At 45.5% G+C, this 24850-nt stretch overlaps 1 protein-coding gene and 1 long non-coding RNA gene across 2 annotated transcripts; one reads left to right on the top strand and one right to left on the bottom strand.

The window, feature by feature from the left end:
- Nucleotides 1–590: 590 nt before the first annotated feature.
- Serp2 (stress associated endoplasmic reticulum protein family member 2) lies at nucleotides 591–20481 on the bottom strand. Its single transcript, XM_040728483.1, is given in 5 exon segments — nucleotides 591–1012; nucleotides 5251–5335; nucleotides 5338–5386; nucleotides 5389–5421; nucleotides 20258–20481. Coding segments are annotated over 5 exon segments (393 nt in total). The 5' UTR covers nucleotides 20342–20481; the 3' UTR covers nucleotides 591–870.
- On the top strand, nucleotides 20436–23142 carry LOC121132988. Its single transcript, XR_005869705.1, has 2 exons — nucleotides 20436–20523; nucleotides 20981–23142. It is a non-coding gene; the product is annotated as an uncharacterized LOC121132988 (long non-coding RNA).
- The last annotated feature ends 1708 nt before the right edge of the window (nucleotides 23143–24850 follow it).

Here is a 24850-nt window from a genome sequence, read left to right as displayed (position 1 = left end):
GTAACTACAGGCACGCTTAAAGTTGCATGTAGCCATCCCTAATCTTAAGACCTCGGTGCTGTTCCTGTAACTCCGTCCTGTGACCTTGTGCCTTAAGAGGCCGTGAGAAGGCTGGGAGGTAGGCGAGGACCTGCTGCACATCCTGAGTGCTGCAGACACTTGCACTTAGGGCCCTGGGGTAGCGTGGTTTCTACTGAGGCCTGAGACATCTGGTCTGTGCTGCTCCCAGGCAGACCATGGGGAGATAACGGCTAATCAGACTGTCACACACAGTATAGGCGCCTTTTGGGGGCTGAAGAAGGAAAAGAACATCAAAACCTAAGTAAGAGATAAATTCATACACACACACACACACACACACACACACACACACACACACACACACACACTTTTTAAAGCAAGTCAAGCATGTGTCAAAAGCAAGAGCATCAGAGCTGCCTGTAACTGCATTCAGGCAATGGCGTGGAGAGTCTGGGTGGGGGTCCAGTAAACCCTGCCCTGGTTCCCCGATACATAACCAAGTTCTCACCGGCCTGCCCATCGAGCTGTTCTGCTGTTTGCTTTTCTCTGTAACCCACACAGAGACTGCATTAAGGTTGAATGAAGACATTTATTTGTAAAATCAATTCCTGACAGAGAAGAGATTGTATTGGCAGGATGAAGATGGGCGGTCGCTCAGGGCCACATACACAGCACAGTGAACCCCGGGGAAACAGACAGAGAGCACTACTGCCCACCCCCCACGTGGCTTCCAATCGGCCAACAAGAGCAGAGTCCTTTCCACTGGCGGACACAGATGCAGGGAGATGTCCTGGGAGAAGGCAATTTGGTCAGCCCTCCACCATGGAGTGAACAACAGGGACCTCCTTTCTATCGCCCGAGGCTCATTTGCTTGCTGTAGACCTGTTGAAGGTCTCCGTGGTCCTCCACCTGCCAGCAGGAGGGCGGCAGCATCCAACACCCTGGCCTTCTCACATGCCCATCCTTATGCTCTGGATGATCTGGAAGATAGCTGGAAGAGGAAAGCGAACAGACAGCTCAGATACCAGACGGCCTAACGCTGGGAACCCAACCCACCCAGTACCCACCCAGTACCAGGCTTCTGCTGACCCTGCCCCTTGCTGGCTGGCTCAGAGCTGATTAGATACTTCCTAGCAAGAGGCCCTGTTAACAAGGGGTCAGCGAATTTCTTTCAAAAAGACAGCCTGGCTCTGGCTGTTGGTGGATGCCTCTGGGATTAATAGATAACTTCTGCTAATTCCACGAGGAGCTGCAGCCAGAAATCCCCGAGGCATGCAAGATAGCCTTGGCCTCCTTCCTCATCTATGTTCCAGGGCTGCTGGGGAGAGAGATGTGAGCCTTCGTGCAGAAACTGAATGCATTAAGCAGGTCAGTGAGTCTGCCTTTTCAAAACGACCATGGCCTGTGAAACAACCAGTTCTGTGGGGGAAGGCAGGCCAGGTGTTCGGAGCGCTCACACACATGGCTGGCCTCTGCTGCCCATGACCCTGGATACATCTATCTTTAAGCTTCCTGTGACTCTGAAGCTCATTGTCTCTCATTGTGGGCAACACCATTAGTTTAGGGCTCCACCTTTAATTAGTAGGGCTGGTGGGATGTCTCTGAAGCCCACAGGTAACTCCTGGGCACCTGGCATTTTTGGAGTGATACCTAGCCTGGTTCTAGCAATTGACTTTTGGGAAAAGAAGGTCTTTGTGTGTGTGTGAGGAGTGGGGAGAGGCATGTTTGTGTATGTTCTGTTGTTTTTTAAAACATCTTCCCCAGCAATCGGTAGCTCTCAATGCTGGGTTTTAAGATAAAGTGCTAATGTGTTCTTTTTCCGTGAGGGGAAGGAAGTTTTTCTACAGAAATCCTGTATATAAGCATCATCATATTATCATAACATAATATTATCGTTTCATGAATATCCAGTGAGCATACACATCGCCATTAACAACGATAGTTAATAATCCATTGCTACGGTATTGTTCGGGGGGGGGGGGCTCAAGGGTTTTATCTCCTGCACATCTCCGTCCAGTTTCTTATCCTTTGTCTCCTTAGTGTTGCCTCCGGTCGCATCTCTGGTGTTCCTGCACTCACACACACTGCTACTTTGCTGCCATGGACCAATGTTAAGACCGTCAGATACCATGAAGGAGTTAGTTCAGCAACTTAGGATACTTCATTCTGGCTCTGCTTGGAGATTTTCTTGGCTAACTTAGGGTCCTTGGCTGGCTCCTGATGGGAAAGTTTCCTACCAGAATTTATAAACTTGAAAAACTACCCAATGTTTCTGTCCTCCCCAGCAATCCTGACAAGAAGAACAGATTAAATAAGTAGCCTGCATCCTGACTCAGTAGGAATGGCACGAGGGAGCTAGATACTCAGTCACATTAATAAAAAAAAACACATGCACATCTGTCACATTCCCGGGTGAGTCACCCTGCTCTCTTCACAAGCAAGGTGATTTTATAAAGAGCAGAAGGGTAGATGACAGTGGTTGAATCACAGTCACCGTGAGTGGACAGATGACTCAGTGTCTCTCAGGCTAGTCCCTCTCTTCTGGGATTCAAGTACTAGTATTGATAGACTGTCACAGGCATTAACGGTACAACATGTGTGAGGGCTCCTCACACCCTGGAAATAGCACACACCATGGGTCATACCTACTGCAGTTACTGGATCAGACTGGGACCAGAAATGGTTCAGAATTTTTTTTTAAGATTTGAGGTTGTTACACACACACAATGTGCTACTATAGAGATGAGAGCCAAGTCTAAACATGAAATTCACGTGTGTGTGTGTGTACCTGCTCATCAGCATGTGCACCATGTGTATGCAGGTTCCCTTGACGACCAGAAGAGGGCATCAGCACCCTGGAGCTGGAGTTCCAGGTTGTTGTGAGCTGCCTGATATGGGTGCTGGGAAGTGGGCTAAGGGACTCTTAACCACTGAGCCATCTCTCCAGTCCCTGAAGCTCATTTGATTCAATATTTTTAGTGTACTCAATGTTGTCTGTGGACCATTCATTTCCTGAGGTCAAATGTAGAATTTCCCACTGTGGGATTCTATCAGCACTCATAAAATTTTAGATTTGGGAACATTTTGAGTTTCAAAGTTTTGGATTAGACACTGAGCCCATACTACTATTACAAAAACAGTGACCATGGTTTACACCTACAAAAGTAATACTCACATGCCATCTGTATCCTGATAAAGTATGAACAGTTCTGAGTTCTGTCTTCTATGCTTGTAAAACCATGGCTTCCCAGTAATAAATATTGACATATGTAAGAATCTACCTTCCCAGTTAATGCTAAAAATAGTTACCTTTTCCTTAATCTCATCTGAGGATCAGTGGGTTATAGAACACTGAATAGGATATGGGCTATGTCTTAGTTGGTCACACTTCATATTAAGTTAATGTGTGACTTTAGAAGTTCTAGGTCAGGATAAGGCTGTTCAATTCTCTACAGAACTGTTGTTAGTGTAAGGAATCTTACACAAAATTGGTAAGCCTTAGAGTGACAAGTCATATATTAAACAATTTGCCTATTTGAGTATTATTTTAAAAAATTAGTCATAATATCTGACCCTAATCAAAGCCATGAATTAACATACAAAGTATTTATTACTTTTAATCTGCCTACAGAACAACTCCCTCTTGGAGAAATGACTGACCGAAGTCTGTTTAAGTTCACATCTAAGACTGTGGCGAGATGGGGATGTTTATTCCTTCTCCAGTTGCATCAATGTCTTCAAGTTTTCTACATTTTATACCAACTATTTTGCTTGTAATTCTGTGTGCCTGCCAACACTGACCTGCACAGTGACCCCAGCCCTCTCCATGCTGTCTGACTTTCCATGCTGCAAACAGGAAGGGGACGGCCTCGAGATCAAAGAGGGGAAAGGAAGCGGGGAGTCTAGACCCTGACAAGTCAATAACTTGACAGTGGGTGAACAAAGCTGGGAAAGCAGCTGAACCGACTGCAGGAGGGGACTAAGGGCAGACTAGATGGGGGGGGGGGGAGGGATGCCAAGAAAGGGCAGGGAGGCAGGCCAGCCCAGCCACCAGTCCTGGGCGGGGCACAAACAGGGTCCCAGGGACGTCTCTGCTGGAGGAGGAACTGCCAGACTGAATGCGCCCTGCACCTGCCCATCTGTGATCGGGATCGTGACCTTCAGAGACCTTAGGTGATCACCCCCCCACTCCCACCCCCAAGAAAGGGTTTCTCTGTGTAGCCTGGCTGTCCTGGAACTCACTTGCAGACCAGGCTGGCCTCGAACACACAGAGATCTGTCTGCCTCTGCCTCCTGGGCGCTGGTATTAAAAGCATGCGCCACCATGCCCCGCTCACCTTCCCTCTTTCTACCAACTCAAAGCTTTACTATGTTTAATGTTCTATCTTCCTACAGCTGACTCACATCTCTAACGAGCTGTTCATTGCCATTCTCCTCATATCCTTACCTCGTATTCCCACCTCAATCCCACTCATTCTACCTTTTGCTTTGTCCACTGAAGCATATTCTGCTGAAGTCACAAGTGACCTCTGTATCACTTGCTGTGACAGATGTTCCTCAGCCTCCTTTTGCCTCACTTCCCTCCTCCCGGTTACTGGGTGCCCCCGTCTGAAATGCTCCTTTGGCCTTCAGGATGTCTTGGCCCCTGTTTCTTCTTTTTGAGTCTCTCTTCTTGTAGTGTTTTATGGGATTGTCTTCCTCCAGCACATGCTGAGCTTGAACACTGAAATCCCTCTCCTCATTATATTCTTTCTTCTGAGGAAAATGACAGAAGATGGGAATCTGCTCCAATAGGAGGCTCAAGGTCACTTTTACTATATACAAATATTTGATGATAAAAGATCAAGAGAACTGCTAAGAAGAGATCAAGGCAGGCCAGTTCAGTGTCCTTTAGGCAGATAACGGCAGAAATTGAACTTTATTTGTTATTAAGAAAGAGATGACAAAAGGCTGTTTAAAGAGAAGCATGGGTCCCCTGAAAGACAGGCAGAAGTGTCAGGAGACAAGGCGCAGCAAAGGTGACCCATGAAGCTCTTGGGAGGAGAAACACAGAGACACAAGCAAGGCACCATTTTCCATGGGCTGTCCCAGAGAAGAAAGATTAGAGAGATGCCAGAGATAGGTTAGGGCAGAAAGATGTCAAAAAGCAAGTGTCACTAGCAAAAATGAGGATGTCCTCCCAGGAAGAGACCCTACACAGGAGCACGTGGCAAGAGTGCCACAGGTCACCTTGGAAGAGCTGATGGCTGCTGAGATGTCTCCTCCACACTGTCCATCTTGGTCCTCTGAGGCCGTCCGGTTCTCATGCACCTCAGATGGTCTCTGGGGTGACTCCCTCTGGGGGCAGTTTCCAGAATGTCCTGCCAGCCTCCAGGAAAAGCCAGTATTTATGTGGTCAACCTGCAAACATGGTGGATTCAAGTCTATCCTGGAGCAAGTTTCCAGGAAAGAGGGAGGGAGTAGAACATTGGCGAACCAATGAAAGAGCAGTCTGTGCCTGGGGAACCAATGAAAGAGCAGCCAGTAGCTGGGGAAAGATCTCTCCATTTAAGAGCAGATAGTTAGACATCTGGAATGTTTAGAAAACACAGTTCTCGGGCAGCAGAAGCCAGAGGATGCTTTAACAAGAACTCTTCCATGTAGGTATACCCAAGGCCTACAGTTAGCAGGTTGACTGTTAGTTCAGAGCTCCCCCTCCCCCTGCCACCCTCTTCCTCACCCTTAGCATGTATGTTTGCACCAGCACAAATCAGGGCCCCTAAAAAGGTATAAGCATTTATAATCTTGGTTAGCACCTAAGTGGGGAGGTGTGTGGGTGGGTGAGGGGAGTTGTATGAAGAAGAGCAGGTACATCACATTACAATAAGAAAAAAACCAAAACCATCACCATGCTGTCACTGAGCATCTTATATGTTAAATGTCAATTGTCAGGAGGAGCTGTCATGAGGATTGTGAGTTCAGAGCCAGTCCCATCCTCTTTAACAATGGGAGACACAAGGCTTGGTGGGCATCAGTAACTCGGACACCTGCCACATAGCTGGGAAGCAGGCGGTAGACCCAGGTTTCAGTAGAGACTGGGTTTGCTGTTTGGAACTCTTAGCAATTGAGCTAACTCTGTCCACTTGGTGGCTTGCAACTAACACACTCCAAAATGCACACCTTCTCCTTGTAGGTTTCAGAGCACAGCTGTCTTTCACAAAGCTTAGCTGTTGCAAAAGGTCCTATTTTGGTGACTGAGCCTTGGGTTCAAAGACATGTTACCACAAAGCTGGTGACCACATGAGCACAGGAAAGAAGACGCTAAGAGGAGTTCTCTATACTTCCACATGTCTGTGGCATACTCATGACTCAGTCTTTTCCCTCCCCCGTATCATTCTGAACATAAAAGGCCAGCCTGAAGGAGGTCAGGGTGTGGCCCTACTGGAAATGTCCCAGGGCTGGACTATTTGACACTTGAGGCTGGGCATGGGCAAGAGCTCAGGCCCTGCCAAGACATCGGGAGAATCATTTCTTGTCAGTTCTAAAAAGGCTGTCCTGAAAAAGGACATGCCTGTGACATTCTATCTCTGTCCTCATCCCCAGCTGCCGAGGCAGAGTCCCTGGAGACTCCAGGAGTGTGCAGTCTGTCCACTCACCAACAAAAGCAATGTCCCCACCCAGAATCAGGGGAGCAGGCTCTGTGCTCAAAAGCTTTCCCTCTGGAGTGAGAGCCCAGAGCCAATTTACCACTCAGCGAGCAAAGATGCCTGCATTCTACAGACACAGAAGTCAGAACTTCTAGTAACACAGGGCAATGGCCCTACACACACAGATTAAAAACATAGACACATAGAAACACACAGACATAAAGATACACACACATATACATACAAACACACACATAGATAAACATATAGACACATACAAACACATAGACACACAGTTACAAACACACATAAAGATAGACATACACTGATATATTCACATACATGCAAATACATATAGGCACACTGACACACATACATAGCCACACACATTCATGTTCCTACACAATACATACAGACACATATGCACAGGCATCTTCCTCAACATATACCTTATCCCCCTACATAAACAAACACATACTGTACACGCATGCACACTGACACACACACAGACACATACAACATGCCATGACTTGGCATTGATTCACAAACACATAGAAATCTAAACATATACATATCTAAAGCATATAAGAAGCCCATACAGCAAATATACACATGGACACACAAACACATATACAGACACAAACACATAGAAACATAGACATCCACAAATATACACAACACAGACACACATACAAATTTACACATCAATAAGCATATACACATGGGTAGAAAAATACATGCCTTTATATATAAAATCTACACATCAATGCATAGAATATCAATACATATATAAATACATACACAAATATATACACAAGTGCAGAACCTAAATATCTTACACACGTAGAAACCTATGCATTGACTAACACACATGTATATAAACACCTACATAGACACACATAGCAACTACACCACTACTTTGATTGCAACAGTTGCTCTTTATTAAGCTTTTAGCAGGAATCCTCAGCCTTCCACAGGAAAAAGAGTTTGTTATCAGAAATTGTTCCGATTATAAACTACACACTCATTGGCAAATTGATACAATACAGAAAATTGTGGAGGAAATAATGGTCATGAGTTAATCCTGTTCACTCTGAGTTCCCTTTGATGGGGCCGCTCAAGAGAGCCCAGGCTTTGGGGACCCTAATTAGGAAACCAATATTAAGGTTTACCAGAGGAAAAATAAAATTGAAATTAGGACTACACAAGGGGAGCACTGGGGTGTGGCTGGTATTTAAGAGATCTGGCAGAGAAGCAAAGGATGCTGGGGATTAAATGGCTCCACTGATGTTCACTGAAGTCTAACTAGGGATGGAATGGGATACACCCTTGCCACAAAGAGAATGCATCACAATGCTGCCCTTTGCCACTAGGTTCAGGAGAGATAAGTAGTACTGTAAGACCACCACAAGCCTGCACACGCTAAATCTAAACTTAAAAATAGTCCAGATAGCACATTAAGAAAAGACCAAATGTTTAGGAGACATCTGGTCAAGGAAGAAAGTGGAGAGTGTTGAACCCAGTTGTTCTGAGAGCACACTATAAGAAGTTTAGTCCAGGGATAACAAGGATGAGGGGTTGGCTCTGGTGACCACAGAATGGTCATGGCAGACATCACTAATCAATTGCTACCTAAGAATCATTTTTTAAAAAAATTTGAAGAGCTGAGGGCTGGCAGTGTAGTCCAATGGCAGCATTACCCCTACACATGTGTAGAAGCCCTAGTTCAGTCTCCAGCATCACAAAATAAAAACACCAACCAACGAGAAGAGGAGGAGGAACAACCAGGGGATTATAATTTGATGCACAGAAAGTCACAATGAGATCCACCAGTAGTCTGGGAAATGGCATCAAGTCTGCCTGTCGACAAGAGGCTTGAGGAGGCAGCAGACAGCAGCTGGAGTGTTTGTGTGACAGTATCTCTACAGGGAACAGCCACAGACAGACATTCCAGATAATGCTTGTCTCTGAGTCCTGAGATAAACCAAGTTGTCCTCTAACTCTGTGAACCATTCTCCAGAGGAGGAGATTTTTGAAAGACAAGACTGACTGGTCCAGGAGATGCTTATCTCTTTGCTTGAAAAAAATAGAAGACAGAAAGAGGGCCAAGGGTGGGGGACAGTCTCCTGCAGGGCACTTGAATTCCTTAGGCTTCAACACAGGGCTGGATCTGAAGAGATTAAGTATAGAAAAACAAATCCAGCCAGTTCAGCAGGCTCAAACACTTCCAAATCCTAGACTAAGAGAAATACGTTTTCCATTTCAGGCATAATCTATGTAACATTAATAAATATAAATCTGGCTATGACATTGAACAGCATTTAACACAGCAGGAAATGGTCCAGAGATGTCCCTGTTGGGCAATAGTAGTCTCAAAAGAATACATGGTTCCTACTGCTTTGAATTTCACAAGGAAAACAGCACAAAATGGGAGTGCATAGCATTGCTTTAAGGAAATGAAACACACTGTGTATTTTATGCTCAATTTGAAGTATAAACCACTATTCTCTGAGGTTGGTTTGTATGGTGGTACTTCCTTCCTCTTGGGTGGAGATGGTGCTTATGCTTTATCATGTGAGGAAACAGGGTTAGTGTTGAGAATGGCTCTCATTCATCCTCACAGACAAGAGACAGGCATGCAGGCTGATGGTTCTTTGATAGATCAAGAATGGAAAGTTGAGGCCAGGCCCACCAATTAGATACACAGCCTGGGAGAAGATGTGATGTGAGCCTAGGCATTCCATAGTGAGAGGGCCAGGCAAATATCAGGACAGGCCCCGAATAACTCAGTGAAGAACTAGGCCTTAGTTCCTGTACATACTAGGCCTGGGCCAACTCCCTTCCCCTCCCCACCCCCACACACAAAGGTGATAACTAAATAAGGACAAAGCCTGGGACTTATCCACACTTGCCCAAGAATGGAAAAGCTATAGCCTTCGCCCACCCCTGCTAGCCCTAACCAACTAGAAGTGTACTAATATGATTGCCACTTTCATAAGCCAATCCAAAGTAGAATCGTCACACCGCTTTTAAAATTCCTGTAGCTGTGCTTAAAAAGAACTTACATGCCAGGGTGGTCGCCATTTTGTATAGGTGTGCGACCCCCACATGTATGTGGCATAATAAACATTCTTTCTGAGTGCAATGTGACTGGTGGTCCTTTGGGAACTTCCCGAGGACCATAGCACCTGTATTTGTGATGGATGATGGCAGGTTTGGGCCTGTCATGGGACAGATCCCCAGAACCATTCACCACCTATGGTAGGCTGCTTCCCTCCACCCCCACTTTGAGTCAGGGTCTTGCTACATACTCCAGACTAGTCTCAAACTCATGATCTTCCTGCCTCCGTCTCTTGAGTAAGTACCTCGGTTCTTACCTCCATCTCCTCAACAAGTAAAGCATCATGGAGAGAGTACTAACACGTCCAGAATCATTCACCTGGCTACAGAGGATCTAGGCTTTGAATTCTCAATATCCACAGACTCTCCTCTCTGAGGCCTGTTATTGGGTGGCTGAGAAGTTGTGACACCGTTTGCAGCCATGGAAAGTGGAGATTTACTTATTGTGCATGTGTGCTTAGGCAACCTTCACATTTGCCTTTCTTCAAGGTTAGAGGTTGTAGCCAAGGACCTGTGCAAGAAGCAAGAGCAGGTCTGGCGGGACTCAGATGTTGATGGCCTCAGACAGCTCTAGGAGGCCTGCTGCTTCACCTGATGTCTCAGTGTGGACATGGCATTTCCTGGATGTGGGTCTGTCCTGAAGCCTTTGGATGAAGGCTCTGGAAAGGGCACAGGCATGGAACGAGGAAGGCCCCTGGAGGAACACTGAGAAGCATCATGGGACGTCATAGATCTGTTAGCCTGCTTTTCCACAGGACGGAGCAAGACTGACCAGTAAGTGAGCATGTGGGCTCCCTGCCAGCCCTGGCTCTGTCTTAGACTACAGTGGAAAAAAAGAAAGAAAGGAAATGTGTGTTTCTTACTTCTTGCCTGACCTGGATGTTTATTTAGCATCAGTACTCTGACACTATTTCTGAAAAGGGCACTTTGCTCAACCAATCAACATCTAGGAAAGTAGGCTAATAAAATAAGGGAATGAAAGCCAGGAGACTTTCAATACATTAGGATAGATTATCAATACCTTTATTCATATGAGATGTTACCTTGTCCTCATTGTCTCTATAAAAATACACAAAATAAGAGAAACTCAATATATGAGTTCATGGATGGCAATGGAACCTGTGTGCGTTACCATGAGAACTTGGTGGGACAAAGCTTTTGCCTACGCCAGGGGTATCTCATGCTCAAAGAAAAGACAGGATGGAGAGAGGGTGCAGAGGTGTGGGGCTCCTTCAGGAAGCTCCAGTGCACATTGTGTGAACCTTACATGCAAGAACAGCCGGGGATGCTTTTGTCTGTGATGTAGTGACACGTGAAGGGGAACATCTCCACTGAGCCGGATTTTAGAATGGGATGAGGGTTTCTACCATTCTACCTCTGTAGGAAGGCTCGTCACTAAAGCAGTAAAGCAATACATGGGCAACACTTGACAAATCTTGTCTTTTCAAATGGAGAGGAAAGAGGAGTGGGAGCTGAAGCCCACGCCCTAGAAGGGGAAAGTCGGGAGTGGAAAAGGTTGTGCAAGATGAACTGTCCCATCCTGGAGAGCTGGCGATGGGGCAGATCTGAAGGGACAATTGTGTTTTTCATGGCATGTTCTGTTTAGAAAGGGACACGTACAAAGTACGCCAAGGACAAACTAAGGGTGGTGAAAACAGTGGCCGACTTGAGCTGAGGGGTACAAAACCCGTACTACAGCTGTTGAAAGGAGAAGTGGCTGGGGTTGGATGGGGTGATGTGCATACTATTTTTAGTTGTCACTAGAAAAGAGATGAGCCCACTGCCTCAGAACAATGGCAGCACATTAAGAGGGGACAGAAAAGGTAAGGCTCCCACAGGTCACATGTCTGGAGAAACAAAACAGTCTAGCTAGAGAGACTGAGGTGCTGTAAGAATATTAGAAGGCATGAAGGAGGCTTTGGGTCTTATCTTTCACACCCCCCAAGAAGAAAACAACAAGTCGGGAGAGAATGGGTACAGTAAGTTCTCTGTTCTCTGGGCCATTTTGGTCCAAAAAGCTCTAGGACTTCCTTATAGGTTTATACCCTAGGGACCTGACAAACTCATAGAAAAGCTAAGAAGAGTGTCACAGAATGTGATGTTTATGTAAGGAACATGGATTTCAGAAAAAGAAGTCAAACCAGAATGCTCTACTGACTTGGACCCAGACACACATGTTGGAAGACTACAATGCCCTTCCTAAAAACCTAGAAAATAAACATGTATTAGCTAGTATTTGCTTAGGACCCGGAAACAGGGACACGTGGTACTGTGGCTAGGCTTGTGGGGTGACTCTGTGCCTATGACACACTCTCTTGTAGAGCCAGCTCCCTCACCCAATCTGTCTGAGTGCTCACTTTCAAACTCAGTGCGACTGCGGGAAGGTCCCCCTTCAACCTGGGCAATGGGGCAGGGCCTTATCCACATCGCTGAGCTGATGTGGTCAATGTGGGGCGCTATCTTCTGGGCTGCAGTGGCCCCCTCCTTGCCTTCCCCAGTGCCCACAATCTCCTAAAGGAGTTTTCATTCCAAAACCCAGCATACAGCCAGGCTGCAGGGTGCAGAGGTTCAAAGTCAAGTTGAAGGAGGCTGGCTCACTGTGTTCCATAGCTTTCTCCAAGTGTAGCCCTTTCATCGGTGACTTGGAACCATAATATATGTGTTCAGAGATCATAAAGCTGGGAGAGGATAATTATATTAAAAGCTCAAGGTTCAAGATCCATCTGTCTATATGCTGGCCATAAAGCCTAAGAGTACAGGTAACTTTTTCATGTAGGCTGGCACATGCTAAAGGTGAAAAAGCAGAGGCAGAGTATCAGAGGCCGTGAATTCCACATGATCACACACACACACACACTGAGGGAAGTGCTGTATCAATAGACCGCATCTCTTGCAAATGTGTACACTGTTTCCATGTATGCAGTGCTGACGAGGAGTCACGTGTTGAATATATCATGTAATGTCACTGATCATATTGCACGGTAGACCATAATGTCAGAAAACATCTTATCCTGTATGTTTGTGAACGTCGTCATTTTGGAAAGACAACTGGCAACCAATAGTACAATGTTTTTAAATCATGGAGCCTTACAGTAGGTCTTGAAAATTAAACCAGGTATCTATCTATAGTATGGGTGGTACCTGGCCATCCATCCAGTCATCCACCACCCACTCACCCACTTCAACACTTGCTATGTGCCCAGTACTGTGCAGGATCTACAAACTCAATGGAAAAGAAACTCCCTTGAACACTCTTGTGGGAGTAAATAGACAGTAAGTGAGGAAACAAGATAGTTAGAAATGATGACGAGGACCAGAGGAAAATGAAACAGCGTGTGTAGGGGGACAGAGGACTCGTTGGGGGGTAAAGAGGTGCACAGGCGCATCTTTGAGGCCTGCAAGAAACTAATGTGAAGAAAGATTGGATGGGGCCTGATGGCTGATAGGGTCACACTCATAGGCACGAGGGCTAAGCTGAAAATTCAGGTCAAGGTACAATCAAGTGTGGTGGCAATTACTGCCCCAGTGGTCAACAACAATTCTAGGCTAGCTTCTGTGCTGTAAGAGAGTCATCCAGTGCATCTGGGAGAAAGGTCTAGAATGCACATCTTTTAAGGTAAGGTTGAGTCAGTCAGGTGAGTTCAGTCTGGAGAAGGATCTACCAGGTACTCATATTAAAAGTATCTGCATGTTTTGAAGAGAGCAGGCATAGAGTTGTTGTTATTGTTCTTGAGACAAGGTCTCACTGTGCATCCAGTGTTGACCTAGAACTTTCTGAGTAGCCCAAAGCTGGCCTCAAAATGATGATCCTTCTATCTTAGCTACCCAAGAACGGACATTATAGACGTGCACCATGGCACCTGGCAAGGAACAGGCTTTTTGTTTCCTTGCGAAGTAGGCAGCCCATTCTTGGAAACGTTCAGGGGTTGGGTGAATACGTTCAAATGGTGGGAACACTCACATACCAGCTTCCCACAGAGAAGATCTGACAATGGCTAGAATTTTTATTTTTTGAGTGGATAATTTTCTCTTCTTGAAACATTAAGTCCTCTTTCAAATATTTCAAAACATAATGATAGTCCCCAAGCTCTTCAGATACCCCCCCAGGTCCAGCTTCTATCCCCCTCGGGAAAGCAATCTCTTGAAACTCAAGTAGCTGAACCCTTAGTAGTGATGAGCTTCTCTTGACATTGGAGCAGAAGTGTGTCTTGGTGGGATCCTAAGCATACAAAAGAAGACACAGGCTTCTTGTGCTCTCTGCCCTCAGAAACAGTGAGATGACAGAGGAGGAGAGGGACCCCTGAGGCTATGCCCTGAATTTAGAATAAGTAATATCCACTTATCAGTATTGTAGAAACTTAGTACACGGGGACCAGGAGCCCAGGCAAGGCTCCACTAACAGTACTGAACAGAACTGCATGCGTTTTTTTCCCTTTGCTTATGTCCCTTGTGCACATGTATGTATGTATGTACTTGCAAATGTTTAAACACAGCTCTCTGAACTTGCCACTCCAAAGTATATCAAGAGACCCATATCTGTGGCTTAGGTCAAAGGCTTTGTTTGTTCGAGCGTTCTGTAGAATGCTCTAAGGCGGAAGGTCTCTCCCTATGTTCGGAATGTGGTTTTATCTTGAGCAGATAGGTATTTCATGTTCTGTTCCAAATACTCTAATTAGGCTGTGTATGCACAAAACAACTCAACTGAATTTCACAGTAATTTAACTTCTTGTAATCATTTTATGACTATGTTCTGATAGTGTATCAACTCTCTCATCATACTTGGAATAGAAAAAAAAATGAAAACCCATTAAGATTAAGGTTTAAGGCAGCAATGAACTTCGACCCCAAGTCAATATTTCTTTGTGTATTTAGGCTGTGGACAAAACATGGTCTTTCAAGGACAGTGGGGAACATGCACTATAATTCAGTGAAATGCCATACCTGAGCCACAGACAACAAAAACAAACAGTGCCAACAGCCATGGCCCAACAGGGTATTTCTCTTCTTGTGGCCTCTGTAAGGGAATAGAAAATTTCAGGTTAGGTTCACTGACTCAGTAAACATTTACGGGGTACTGCTTGGTATTGGATGTGCTGAGGATCCTACTGTATACAAATGACAGACTTGGTTGCAACTCTCAGTGGGTAGATAAATGCCTAAGTAAATTCAGTTATAAAAGATTGGGATAAATTCTGTAAAACAAGTCATTTATTACTTTATTAGTATTAATGAATTTGGTGCTCTAAAATATTGTAGGGCTAAATGAGGCATACATATGTAAACACACATGGTGATTTTAAAGGCAAGTGAAAATAATAATAATAATTGTGTTCATCTGTTGAAAGCATAGTCCAGGCAATCCATGTATGTTATCTCCAGCACATATGACTCTGTGCAAGGTTATTATCATTCCTATTTTATATTTGAGAACCTGAGGTTCAAAGTTTGCCAAAAAGTAAGAGATGGGATTGAATTCATTACCGAGTTTGGGTATCTTTTATGACTAGATTTGCCTATCATTTCTGTTTCTGGGCATTCCCAGAAGGACCAGGGAACACAGAAGTTTTCCCCAAACCATCAATATATTGCAAATGGAAGTCTGTGCGGCAGAAATCCCTGTAACCACAGAAGTAGGGCAGCATTCTGGGGGATGGGTGAGAGGGGAGTAGCACATCCTAAGAAACCTGGTGAACCCTGATGACGCTTATGCCTCAGAGGAGTCTCCACACACTGGCAAGCAGGTCAGCCAGATCTGCAGGAAGAGCCTGGCATGTCTGATGCTCCACTCAAAACAAGAGTGAGGGTATAATAAGACTATCCCTCGGCAACACCTCTAGGCCTGAGCACAGATGTGTCGTAAGACCAAATGAATGAACAGAACACACTTAGGTTTTAGGGAAGACACCAGAAAAAGCAGCAATTTGTCAGACAGAAAGGGTACAGAAAGAATGTGCAGGGTGAGACCAAAAATGAGGTTGCTTCCTCAATAACTTGGGCAAAAGATTAGCTACATCCAGTATAAGCTACAGAACATGCAGAGAAGCACATTGGTAGAAAAGGCAATCTATAAATGTTTGCTTGCGGAGCAAATCGCAAACTCAAGCTGTGGACATTTGAATATATACATATATACTCAACATATAAAGTGTGGGCTGAAATATGTCCGTGTCTATGCAGATCTGACAGCTATACATTTGGGAGGTGTATCGTATTAGAGTTCCTAAGGAAAATGAATGCTACTGCTGTTGAGGATGCAATTTTCTGACACGGTGAGAAGCTTTAGTAAAATTTGGAACAAAACAGTATCATCTTTCTTCCAGTTGCTTTCTTGGAAAGTTCAGTGTATTAAAATACAAAGCATGTCGTATGTATTGATAACTGACATTCTGCAGTTAATACTAGTTCCCATTTACCGGGCATGAAGGCACATACCAAGAATCTCAGCAATTAATTGACTAAGGCACTTTGATTGTGAGTTTGAGGACAGCCGGGGTTACAGAGTAAGTTCAAGGTCTACATGGGCTACATAGGACATGTATTTCATTAGATAGCTCAGTGATAGAGCACTTGCCTATTGTGTACAAGGCCCCTTAGTTCCCAGTACTGGAAAAAAAAAGGAATTCCTCATTTTTCTATACATTAGACTATAATTCGGTAGGTCTCAACTTACCCATTACATTCTTAGCCTTTCCTCTCTACCTTCCTCGGGTTCATTTGTCATTTGTATGACCAAATATGCTTTCTTGACAGAATTATTGACTCCCAGGGGTACATGTTTAGTGTCAATCTCTCCACTACACTGGAGGCCCCATAAAGCCTGATGACTTTCTTTGAGGCATCAATGTATAGCAAAGACTGGCACAGAGTTAAACAAAAAAGATAATATATGTTCATTAAAGAATGAATGAGATTGCATGTTTCACTAAATGTGATTTCATACGTCAGGTAAAATGGAGTCTACAAAGATTACTGCCTTCCCTTCCTTCCTTCCTTCCTTCCTTCCTTCCTTCCTTCCTTCCTTCCTTCCTTCCCTTTCTTTTGACCCAGGCTTTCTTCTAGTCCAAGTGGCCTTGAATTTGCTGTGTAGTCAAGGATGATCTGATTTATGTAGACAATGATGATCTGACCCTCCTTTGCTCTCCTTTCTCTTCCCCAGTGCTGGGATTACAGCTGGGCATCACCACTTCCAGTTTTATATGGCGTTAGGGATCAAAGCCAAGGCTACCTGAATGCTAGGCAAGCAGTCTATGGACTGCCACATGCTGAACCATCCTTTTAGTATTGCTTTGTAGCTGGTAGTAATGGGTGAGTCATCCCTGTTTTCCACTCACTAGGTATTGAAATGGAGATCAGTGTGTCAAACAGGGGTCGATTTTGACTAAAGATTAAAGCCATTCATTCTTGGGTCTCGACCAACAAGTTTGCTGACAGTCACAACAAATAGGTCATTGCTTTTGATCAGAAAAGAACCAACTAAGTCTTTAAGAATCGCACAATAGAGAGCTGGGGCGATGACTCACAGGTTAAGAGCAACTGGATGCTCTTCGAGAGGACCTGGGTTCTGTTCCCGACACAGACATGGCAGTTCACAACTGCCTGTAGCTCCAGTTCCAGGGAATCCAACACTTTCACACAGACATGCATGCAGGCAAAATACCAAAGCATATAAATAAAAATATATATCATTAAAAAAATAGAACTTAACTGTGCCACTGCTTATCACAGAAGAGTAGGTCAAGCTCTGATCAAGTAAACAACAGAGATTTTTAGACAAAGTCACTTGAACAGAGTCTTCCACGCATTCTTTTTCTCGAACTTCACTGTCCTAGTTTCCCTCAGAAAGCAACTGAGTAGCCACTGTTGCAACTCATGGCATATTATAAAAAGATTTATTTTAGCTCTCTTCTCAGCAAAGCCAATAAGGGAATCCAGGAGCCTCTATATGAATCACTGGGCTACTAAGGATGCCAAATAGAGTCCCATATTTTTTACCTAGTTAAACACAAATTATCATTGAGTAGCCTGGAGTACATAAACACAAAATGCTTTTGGAAGTCATTTCCCAGTGAATGGAAATTAGCTATGGAGTTTCAAAGCTCTGGAGCACATCGTTGGTATTAATGCCAGTACATCTCCTTTGGAGAGTTTTATTTTATTATATTTTATGTTTTGGAAAGGGTGCCAGTACAACCTCATTGAGACAGTTCACATGAGCCCCATTCTATTGCTGCAAAAGACAAGGAAAATGGTGCTACAGCCCTTCTGTAAAGAACAAGGCTCACCTCAAACACCAGGCCCAATCTGTGAGGGGTTGTCTTTTTCTTTGATAAAAATCTTTGCAAGGCAACTCAGGACTTAGCAGTTTAAATGCCCCCTTCCACTCTGAAGGAAACCCTACTAGCCAATCCCCAAACAGTCCTTCCATTTCTGTTTCCATATCAATATGCTATCTGGAAAGGAAACATCGATATATACAAGAGCTACTAGTTAATCCTGACAGGCAGAAGCATCTATATACAGTGGTAGAGGCTGATTTCTGAACAACGAGCTTGAATTTTCAATGGGAACTTGCCAATCTGTTCCCATTTACTGAAGTCTATCCGGAATTAGCTGTCTTTTCTAAATTACTTCTATCAAAGTATAACCATGTTTGACTTGTAATTAGAAAAAACAAGATTCAGGGTTTACAGAGAGAAATTTTGTTTTCTTCTTGGATGCTGATCTACTTACAATACAGCCAACCAAAGACCCTTCAAAACAACTGCAAACAAACATTTATTGGGGTCTGGGAATCTTTCATTACAAATTTAGTCTGGCCAACTATGGGTCTTCATAGGCGCCAGGCTCTGTTGTGCAGGGCCATCCATGGTAATAGCAGAACATGTTAAATGCATTTATACTGCTGATTAAATATAATTTAAACGTAGCTGAGGAAAATTGTGTTGAATTGTACAAGCCTAGTTATATCTACTACATAGTATTTTCCCATTTTCTTTTATTTTGGAACCAATAATTTTTTGTTTTGTTTTAGGTTCCCAACATTTTGTTGAGTCTACAGAGGCTGAAAACAGGCCCACAAATTAGTTCTTGTGTTATTCCTTTTGCCCTCACATAAGCTGTCAACTGAGATCATTCAACCCCTGAACTCTGATTCCTTAGTTCATCAGAAAGAACCATATCTACATATCTCCACTGTGTCAGCAATTGGTCTGACACCATGAGAAGAACTGATTTCCTAGGAACATAAAGTCACCGCTTTTAATGTCAACTTGGGCAGTGACTCCCTGTCCCCACCCAGTAAAAAACATATAGGGGAAACCGTAAAAGTATGGTTCCCGTTCTATGGTGCTTTGACATTTTGTTTCCTCTAATCACAGCTTAATGCTCTAATCCCCCCAAAGAGAGAATTTTAAGGGTTACTTAAGCCCGGAGCTGTTTAGAAAGCTGAGTGGAGTTTGACGCTCTGGTTTCTCTGCTCCAGTTCTGCTTGGTTTTGCAAGAATTCCGGTGTGATGACTACACATCCAGCTCTTCCCTCAGATAATCAAACCAACATAATTTCTTTGGCTAAAAGGCATTGCCTCATCAAGTCTGTGTTTCCAGACAAACCCCAAGCTTCGGCTGGACTTCCCCTTAATCTTCGGGGATAATAGATTCCAGGCGCTTTTACAAACCAGCTCTTCACAACGATGCGACCCACTCAAGCCTCGGATGGCTCAAAGTCACAGGCCTGACATTTTCTGTAGCAGACAACCTGGTTTACTGAAGGAAATAAATTATCTGCACCTAAGGTGCACGTTTATTTAAAATTCCAGGAATAAAGCTGTAACCCACGATTCTGGGAGCAAAGAACCCCTTGGCAATAAGCTGGTCTACAGTTACAGCATCATAATGAGCCCGAATCCACGGGATGGATGATAGTAACACTGCACTTAAGCTTTAGCCCAGTGGCGGCTGGAGGCCTCATTTTGCGAAAGAAAGAGGAGGATGGAGAGAAAAGTGGGTCGGAATCTCACGCCCTACTTTTAAGCCCTTTTAATACATACTGGGAAAAGAGACAGATCATCACACAAAAAAGGTAGAAAGAAAATCTTAATATGGGGGTTGGGGAAGAGTTCAGGGGCGGAGTCTGGAAGCTGGGGATAAGCAGCACTCTATCATTCGTTCATCCATCCATCCATTCATTCATCACATTCACCTACTAGGCTCCCAGCCCAGTTGGCTTCACTGGACCCTAAGATGAAGCTTTAAACCTTTTCCAAGGACGATGGGCCATATTTTCCTGGGGATGCTCCGCCAACCAGAGCCACCTTCGCCAATGAGAAAGCAGGGCAGTCTGAACCCCCAGAGCCCGGCCGGGTCCCCCAGACTGTGGGACCCCGGAGGAGGGGCCGGGAGGTCTGGCATTGAGCCCGAGGCCCGCCCGCTCCGCCCTGCTCCGCCCCGCGGGTCCTGCCAGCTCGGCCCGGCCGGCGTCGCCCCCGCCTTACCAGGGTTTTGGCTACGTTTCCCCTCTGGGTGATGTTTTTGCTGTGCTTCTCGTTAGCCATCCGGATCCGCTGTTTGGCCACCATGGCTTGGGCGCCTGGAGATGCTCTCGACTCCCACCTGCAAGGAGGGCCGGGGTGAGCCGCTGCCGCAGGTCCCCGCGGCCTGCCCGGGCGCTGCAGGTGGCAAGGCGCGGCCGAGCCCCGCACACCCCGCTCCCCGAGCCCCAGCCAGCCGGCTCCAGAGAGAGGCCAGCGCGCGGACGGAAGTAATCTCTCATCTCAGGAAACCCTCTCCGACTTCCTCGCCATCCTTCCGGTCCCCCCAGCTACCTACCCTGCGCGGCCACCGAGGCAGGAGGCGGGAAGCGGGAGGCGGGCGCTGCTACAGCGCAACGCGCCGAGCCAAGGGGACCCTAGCCCAGGGTGTCTCGGTCCTGAGATCGAACGCTGCGGGGCACAGGGTTCGGGCGACCCCGCGTTTGTGCGTACGTGGGGGGTGGGGACGCAGCCATACCCGGCCTGGCGATCCCCGACTGTGTGACTTGGCCTCCTCGGCTCGGGCAGGGATTGGGGCGCTGGTGAAGGCTAGACCCTAGGGCACCGAGACCTGAGCCTTATAAGGCAAGCTGAACCTGTCCGGGTTTGGATAGTACTGTTGGGGGACAGTCCAAAGAACCTGCCCTTCAGCTGTCTGAGGGAATCCTACTGTGGGACCTTCTACAGGGCTGTGCGAAGAGACCCATTGTGACATCGGAAGAGGAGCCATGAGCCTACCTCCAGGCCCTGACAAATGTGGACCAGGCATCTTGAGGATGGAGTTGGACCAGGCCTTCTCGCCTTGGTCGTTACACTGGAAGACTGCCCGCGAAACAGCTGAGTGGCCCATAGAGGATGAAGCGGTAGTAAGCCTACAGCATAGGCAGATTTGGTGGTCACTGCCCTTAGCGAAAGCGTTGACCAGGCTTGAACCCCCACTTCAAGCCCCCATCCCCCCCACTACCATCGTGGACCTTCTCCAGCCACCCTTGTTCCAGGAGATGCTGAGTATGGATTCTCGGACCGTATTGGGAGTTTTCTTGCACTAAAGGGACAAAAGCAGCGCTTGAATCTCCCGATGCTGATACTGAGCTGTAGATAGGGGAGGAGGGGCCTTAATCGCTCATCTTTCCACACCGAATGTGCTGGAGTTGGCTCTTTGGAGCTCCAGAGGCGGAAAGGAGGAAACAAAGGAAGATTTGGGGAAGTGGGAAGTGGTAATACAGGGTTGGGGCGATGTGAGTAGCACCCCAGGGTGCAGAAGGAGAGCTCTGTAGACCAGATTTGACTGGCGCAACTCGGGTCTTACCTTGCAGGCACTGGAGGCTGAGTTTCCATAGGCTCTGGTAGGAGCAGAGTTTCCTCCGTGGGCAGGAAGTTAGGAAGAGCTTTTTTGTTGATGCCTTTCTATCAACTGGTTACCCGGACCACTGGTTTTTATTGAGGGGACATGGGCATCTCTACCTCTTAGGTGCCACCTGCTGAGTTTGGCTGTTGCAGGAGACCTAAAGGTGCTTCTACCCGAGTCCAGTTACTTTGGTAATTGGGCAGGAATCTGGACAAATTCTCACCAAAAGCTGATCAGAGGCCAGGCTCGAGGGGACATTCAGGGTAGTGAGCTTAGATAGGCAGTTTCCGCTCTGGGACGTCAAGAAGAGTGTTCTTAGCTCTAAGAAGGCGACCTTATTGAGGAAGACTTTATATTTCTTGTTCTTTGTTTTCTGCTTGTTAGGGATCAATTTTATTCCTTTAATTTTTATTTTACAGGCATTTTCAATGAGTTTTAATTATAGAGGGCATGCTCACAGTAAACAGTCCAATGAGAAATAAGTCCTCCATTTCTCCATTCCTAAGTTTCCATCTTAGTACTCTATTATTCATCTCTCTGTCATCTATCACCAGCCTTCCTACTTGTAAGGTCCCTTGTGGTCATACCTTGCTATACAAATAAAGCCTGTCTGAGAGTCAGGGAATGGAGCTTGCCACTAGGTAACCATAGAAGTCTGGAGGTGTGTACAGACAGGAAGTGAGGTGGCTGGGCAGAAACAGGATATAAGGGAGAAACAGGAAGGCGCACACTGGTCGGCTGAGACGCTAAGGTGTGCTGTGGCGTGCTGTGGCTTGCTCCTTCTCTCTGATCTCTCAGCATTTCCCTCTATATCTGACTCTGGCTTTTTATTACCTAGGCCAATTAAGAACTCCATTTACAGTCCCTTCAAAAATTCAAATGGGAATCTTTAGTTTAAGGCTAGCCTGAGCTATACATGAAGACCCTGCTTTAAAAAGAAAGCAAAACCACCAAGACAAATGGAATCATGCTCTCTGTCACCTTCTGTCTCCACACTTAAAGTATCAAAAGCACTGTTGCAACTTGATGCACTATTTTTGTACTTCCCCCTCAATATGAACACATAGTAATATATCGAACAATGCCACTGGTAGGTTATTGTCAACACCCTTCATTAAAGGCTTTACTGATTGGTTAAGCAGCACTCAATATAGCATCCCTGTGTATGTACTCTTGTGTACCTTTGCAGGTCTATCTGTGCGATATTGCAGAGTATATCATTGTTCTAACGGACTTCCTAACAAGTGTCTCCAACCTTGGAATCTCTGCCGTGATTAGAATGCCTTTTGTCTGCTGACAAGTACCCTGAGGTTGCTGGGGTCCTAGGCAGCATGTAGATGGAGAATGGTCTCTAAGAAGGCCAGAGCATGATTAGTTGGGACTTTTGGCCCTGTTTCCAACCTCCAGGGAAGGAAAAGGGGCCCAACGTTGAGTTGATTACCAATAACCAATGATGCAATTGACCACATCAATATAATAAAGCATTTATAGAATCCCAAAAGGATTTCATTGAGTGAGTCACTGGGTTGCAGAGCACAAGGAGGTGTGAACATTCTGGGTTACCACCTTATCGTGAGCTACATTCCTCTCCCATCTGACTGTTCACCTGCACTTTGTAAAGCCATTATAATAAGTGCTCAGTGTCATGCCCCCCCCCCAGCTCTGAACCATTCCAGCACATTGTGTGGACTAGTTACTCTTCTCATACTACAACAAGATGCCTGACAAAAACAACTTAAGAAGGGTTTGTCTGGGCTCTGTCAAGGTGGTTTCTTCTCTGAGGTGATTTGAAAGAAAATGGCCCCCAAAGAGAGACACTGTTAGGAGGTGTGGCCTTGTTGGAGGAAGTGCATCACTGTGGGGGTGGGCTTTGAGGTATCTTTTCTCTCAAGCTTCACTCAGTGTGACAGTTGACTTCCTGTTGCCTGAAGATGTAGTGCTCTCAGCTTCAGTGGTACATCTGTCTGCACACTGCCATGCTCCCCTTCATGGTCATAATAGACCAAACCTCTGAAACTGTAAGCAAGTTCATCTTCAATTAAACGTTTTCTTCATAGGAGTTGACACGGTCATGTGTCTCTTCACAGCTAGAATAAATCCTCTTCATATAGTCTGGAACTATAGCCCATGGAATGGTGCTGCCCACAATTAGGGTAGACTTTACCACTTCAACTAACCTAATCTAGAAACTCTCAAACAGACATGTCCAGAGGTTTGTCTTCTAGATAATTCTAGAGCCTGTCAAGTTCACAATCAAATTAACCATCACATTAGTCAAACTCCACGAGGGAATCATGGGAAACTCAATTTGTAGCCAGTTGGTTAGATATAAAGACTGTACTGATTGTGACTGGCATCTGAAGCAAGGTTTGTGGTCCGAGGCCTTAACCTGTGGGATTGAATGCTACTTTCAGGTCTATGGCATTGGCATCAGACCTGAAATGAGTTAGAGGACACTCTGCTGGGGTCCTCTCCAGCGTTGTCTTGCTTGTGTAGAAGCATCCCCCTCTCATTTGTCAGAGGTTCTGCTGACTCTGAAAGAGAAGAGAAAGCATGCTGGCCTTTCTTCTATGACTACACTTCAGAATTAGGTTCCTGGAAGTAAACTTAGATACGATTTCTGCCTGTAGAGCTCCTGGTATTGTTTGTGGAATGAGAAAATGTCCTGCTGTGACTTTGACTGCCTTTGTCCTCTTGAGTCAGGCCAGCACCTGACTGATCTCATCTCTACTTATTGCCCTAGGAGCATCTTTATGGACCACAGAAAGCTTTCCTCTTGTTTCATGGATGCTTTTCTTCCTCTACTCAGCATCCAGCCCCCCCCCCCCCAGCCAGAAGCTGTGCTGGCTACATCACCGAGGTGCTCTGTTCGGTCTGGAGTCAAATCCCAGCAAATCTGTAGGAACAAATTGGCCAAGAAGGGGCCAAGTGTGGCATTGTCTTGCACATTTGATGGGGGAGGAGGTTGATAGAGCTGAGCTTCCTGGATTTATCTGTGCTGTCATCAGGAACATTGAGGAGTGCCAGTAGCATGCTGTGTTCAACCACAACCTCTAAAACATCATGGGTATTTACGTTTTAATTTTGGCTGGTAATTTTTCCAGCCTTTACATAATAATTCCTACCAAGCCAAGGTACATTAATCTGAAGTCTGGCCCATTGGATTTATGAGACTGGGTTTTACTCCCTTTGAAAGAAATGATACATCA

Source organism: Mesocricetus auratus, unplaced genomic scaffold (genome assembly GCF_017639785.1).
Source record: "Mesocricetus auratus isolate SY011 unplaced genomic scaffold, BCM_Maur_2.0 Super-Scaffold_2245, whole genome shotgun sequence".
NCBI lineage: Eukaryota > Metazoa > Chordata > Mammalia > Rodentia > Cricetidae > Mesocricetus > Mesocricetus auratus.
The sequence above is the reverse complement of the archived record's forward strand: the minus strand, read 5'-3'. Positions and strand labels throughout refer to the sequence as shown.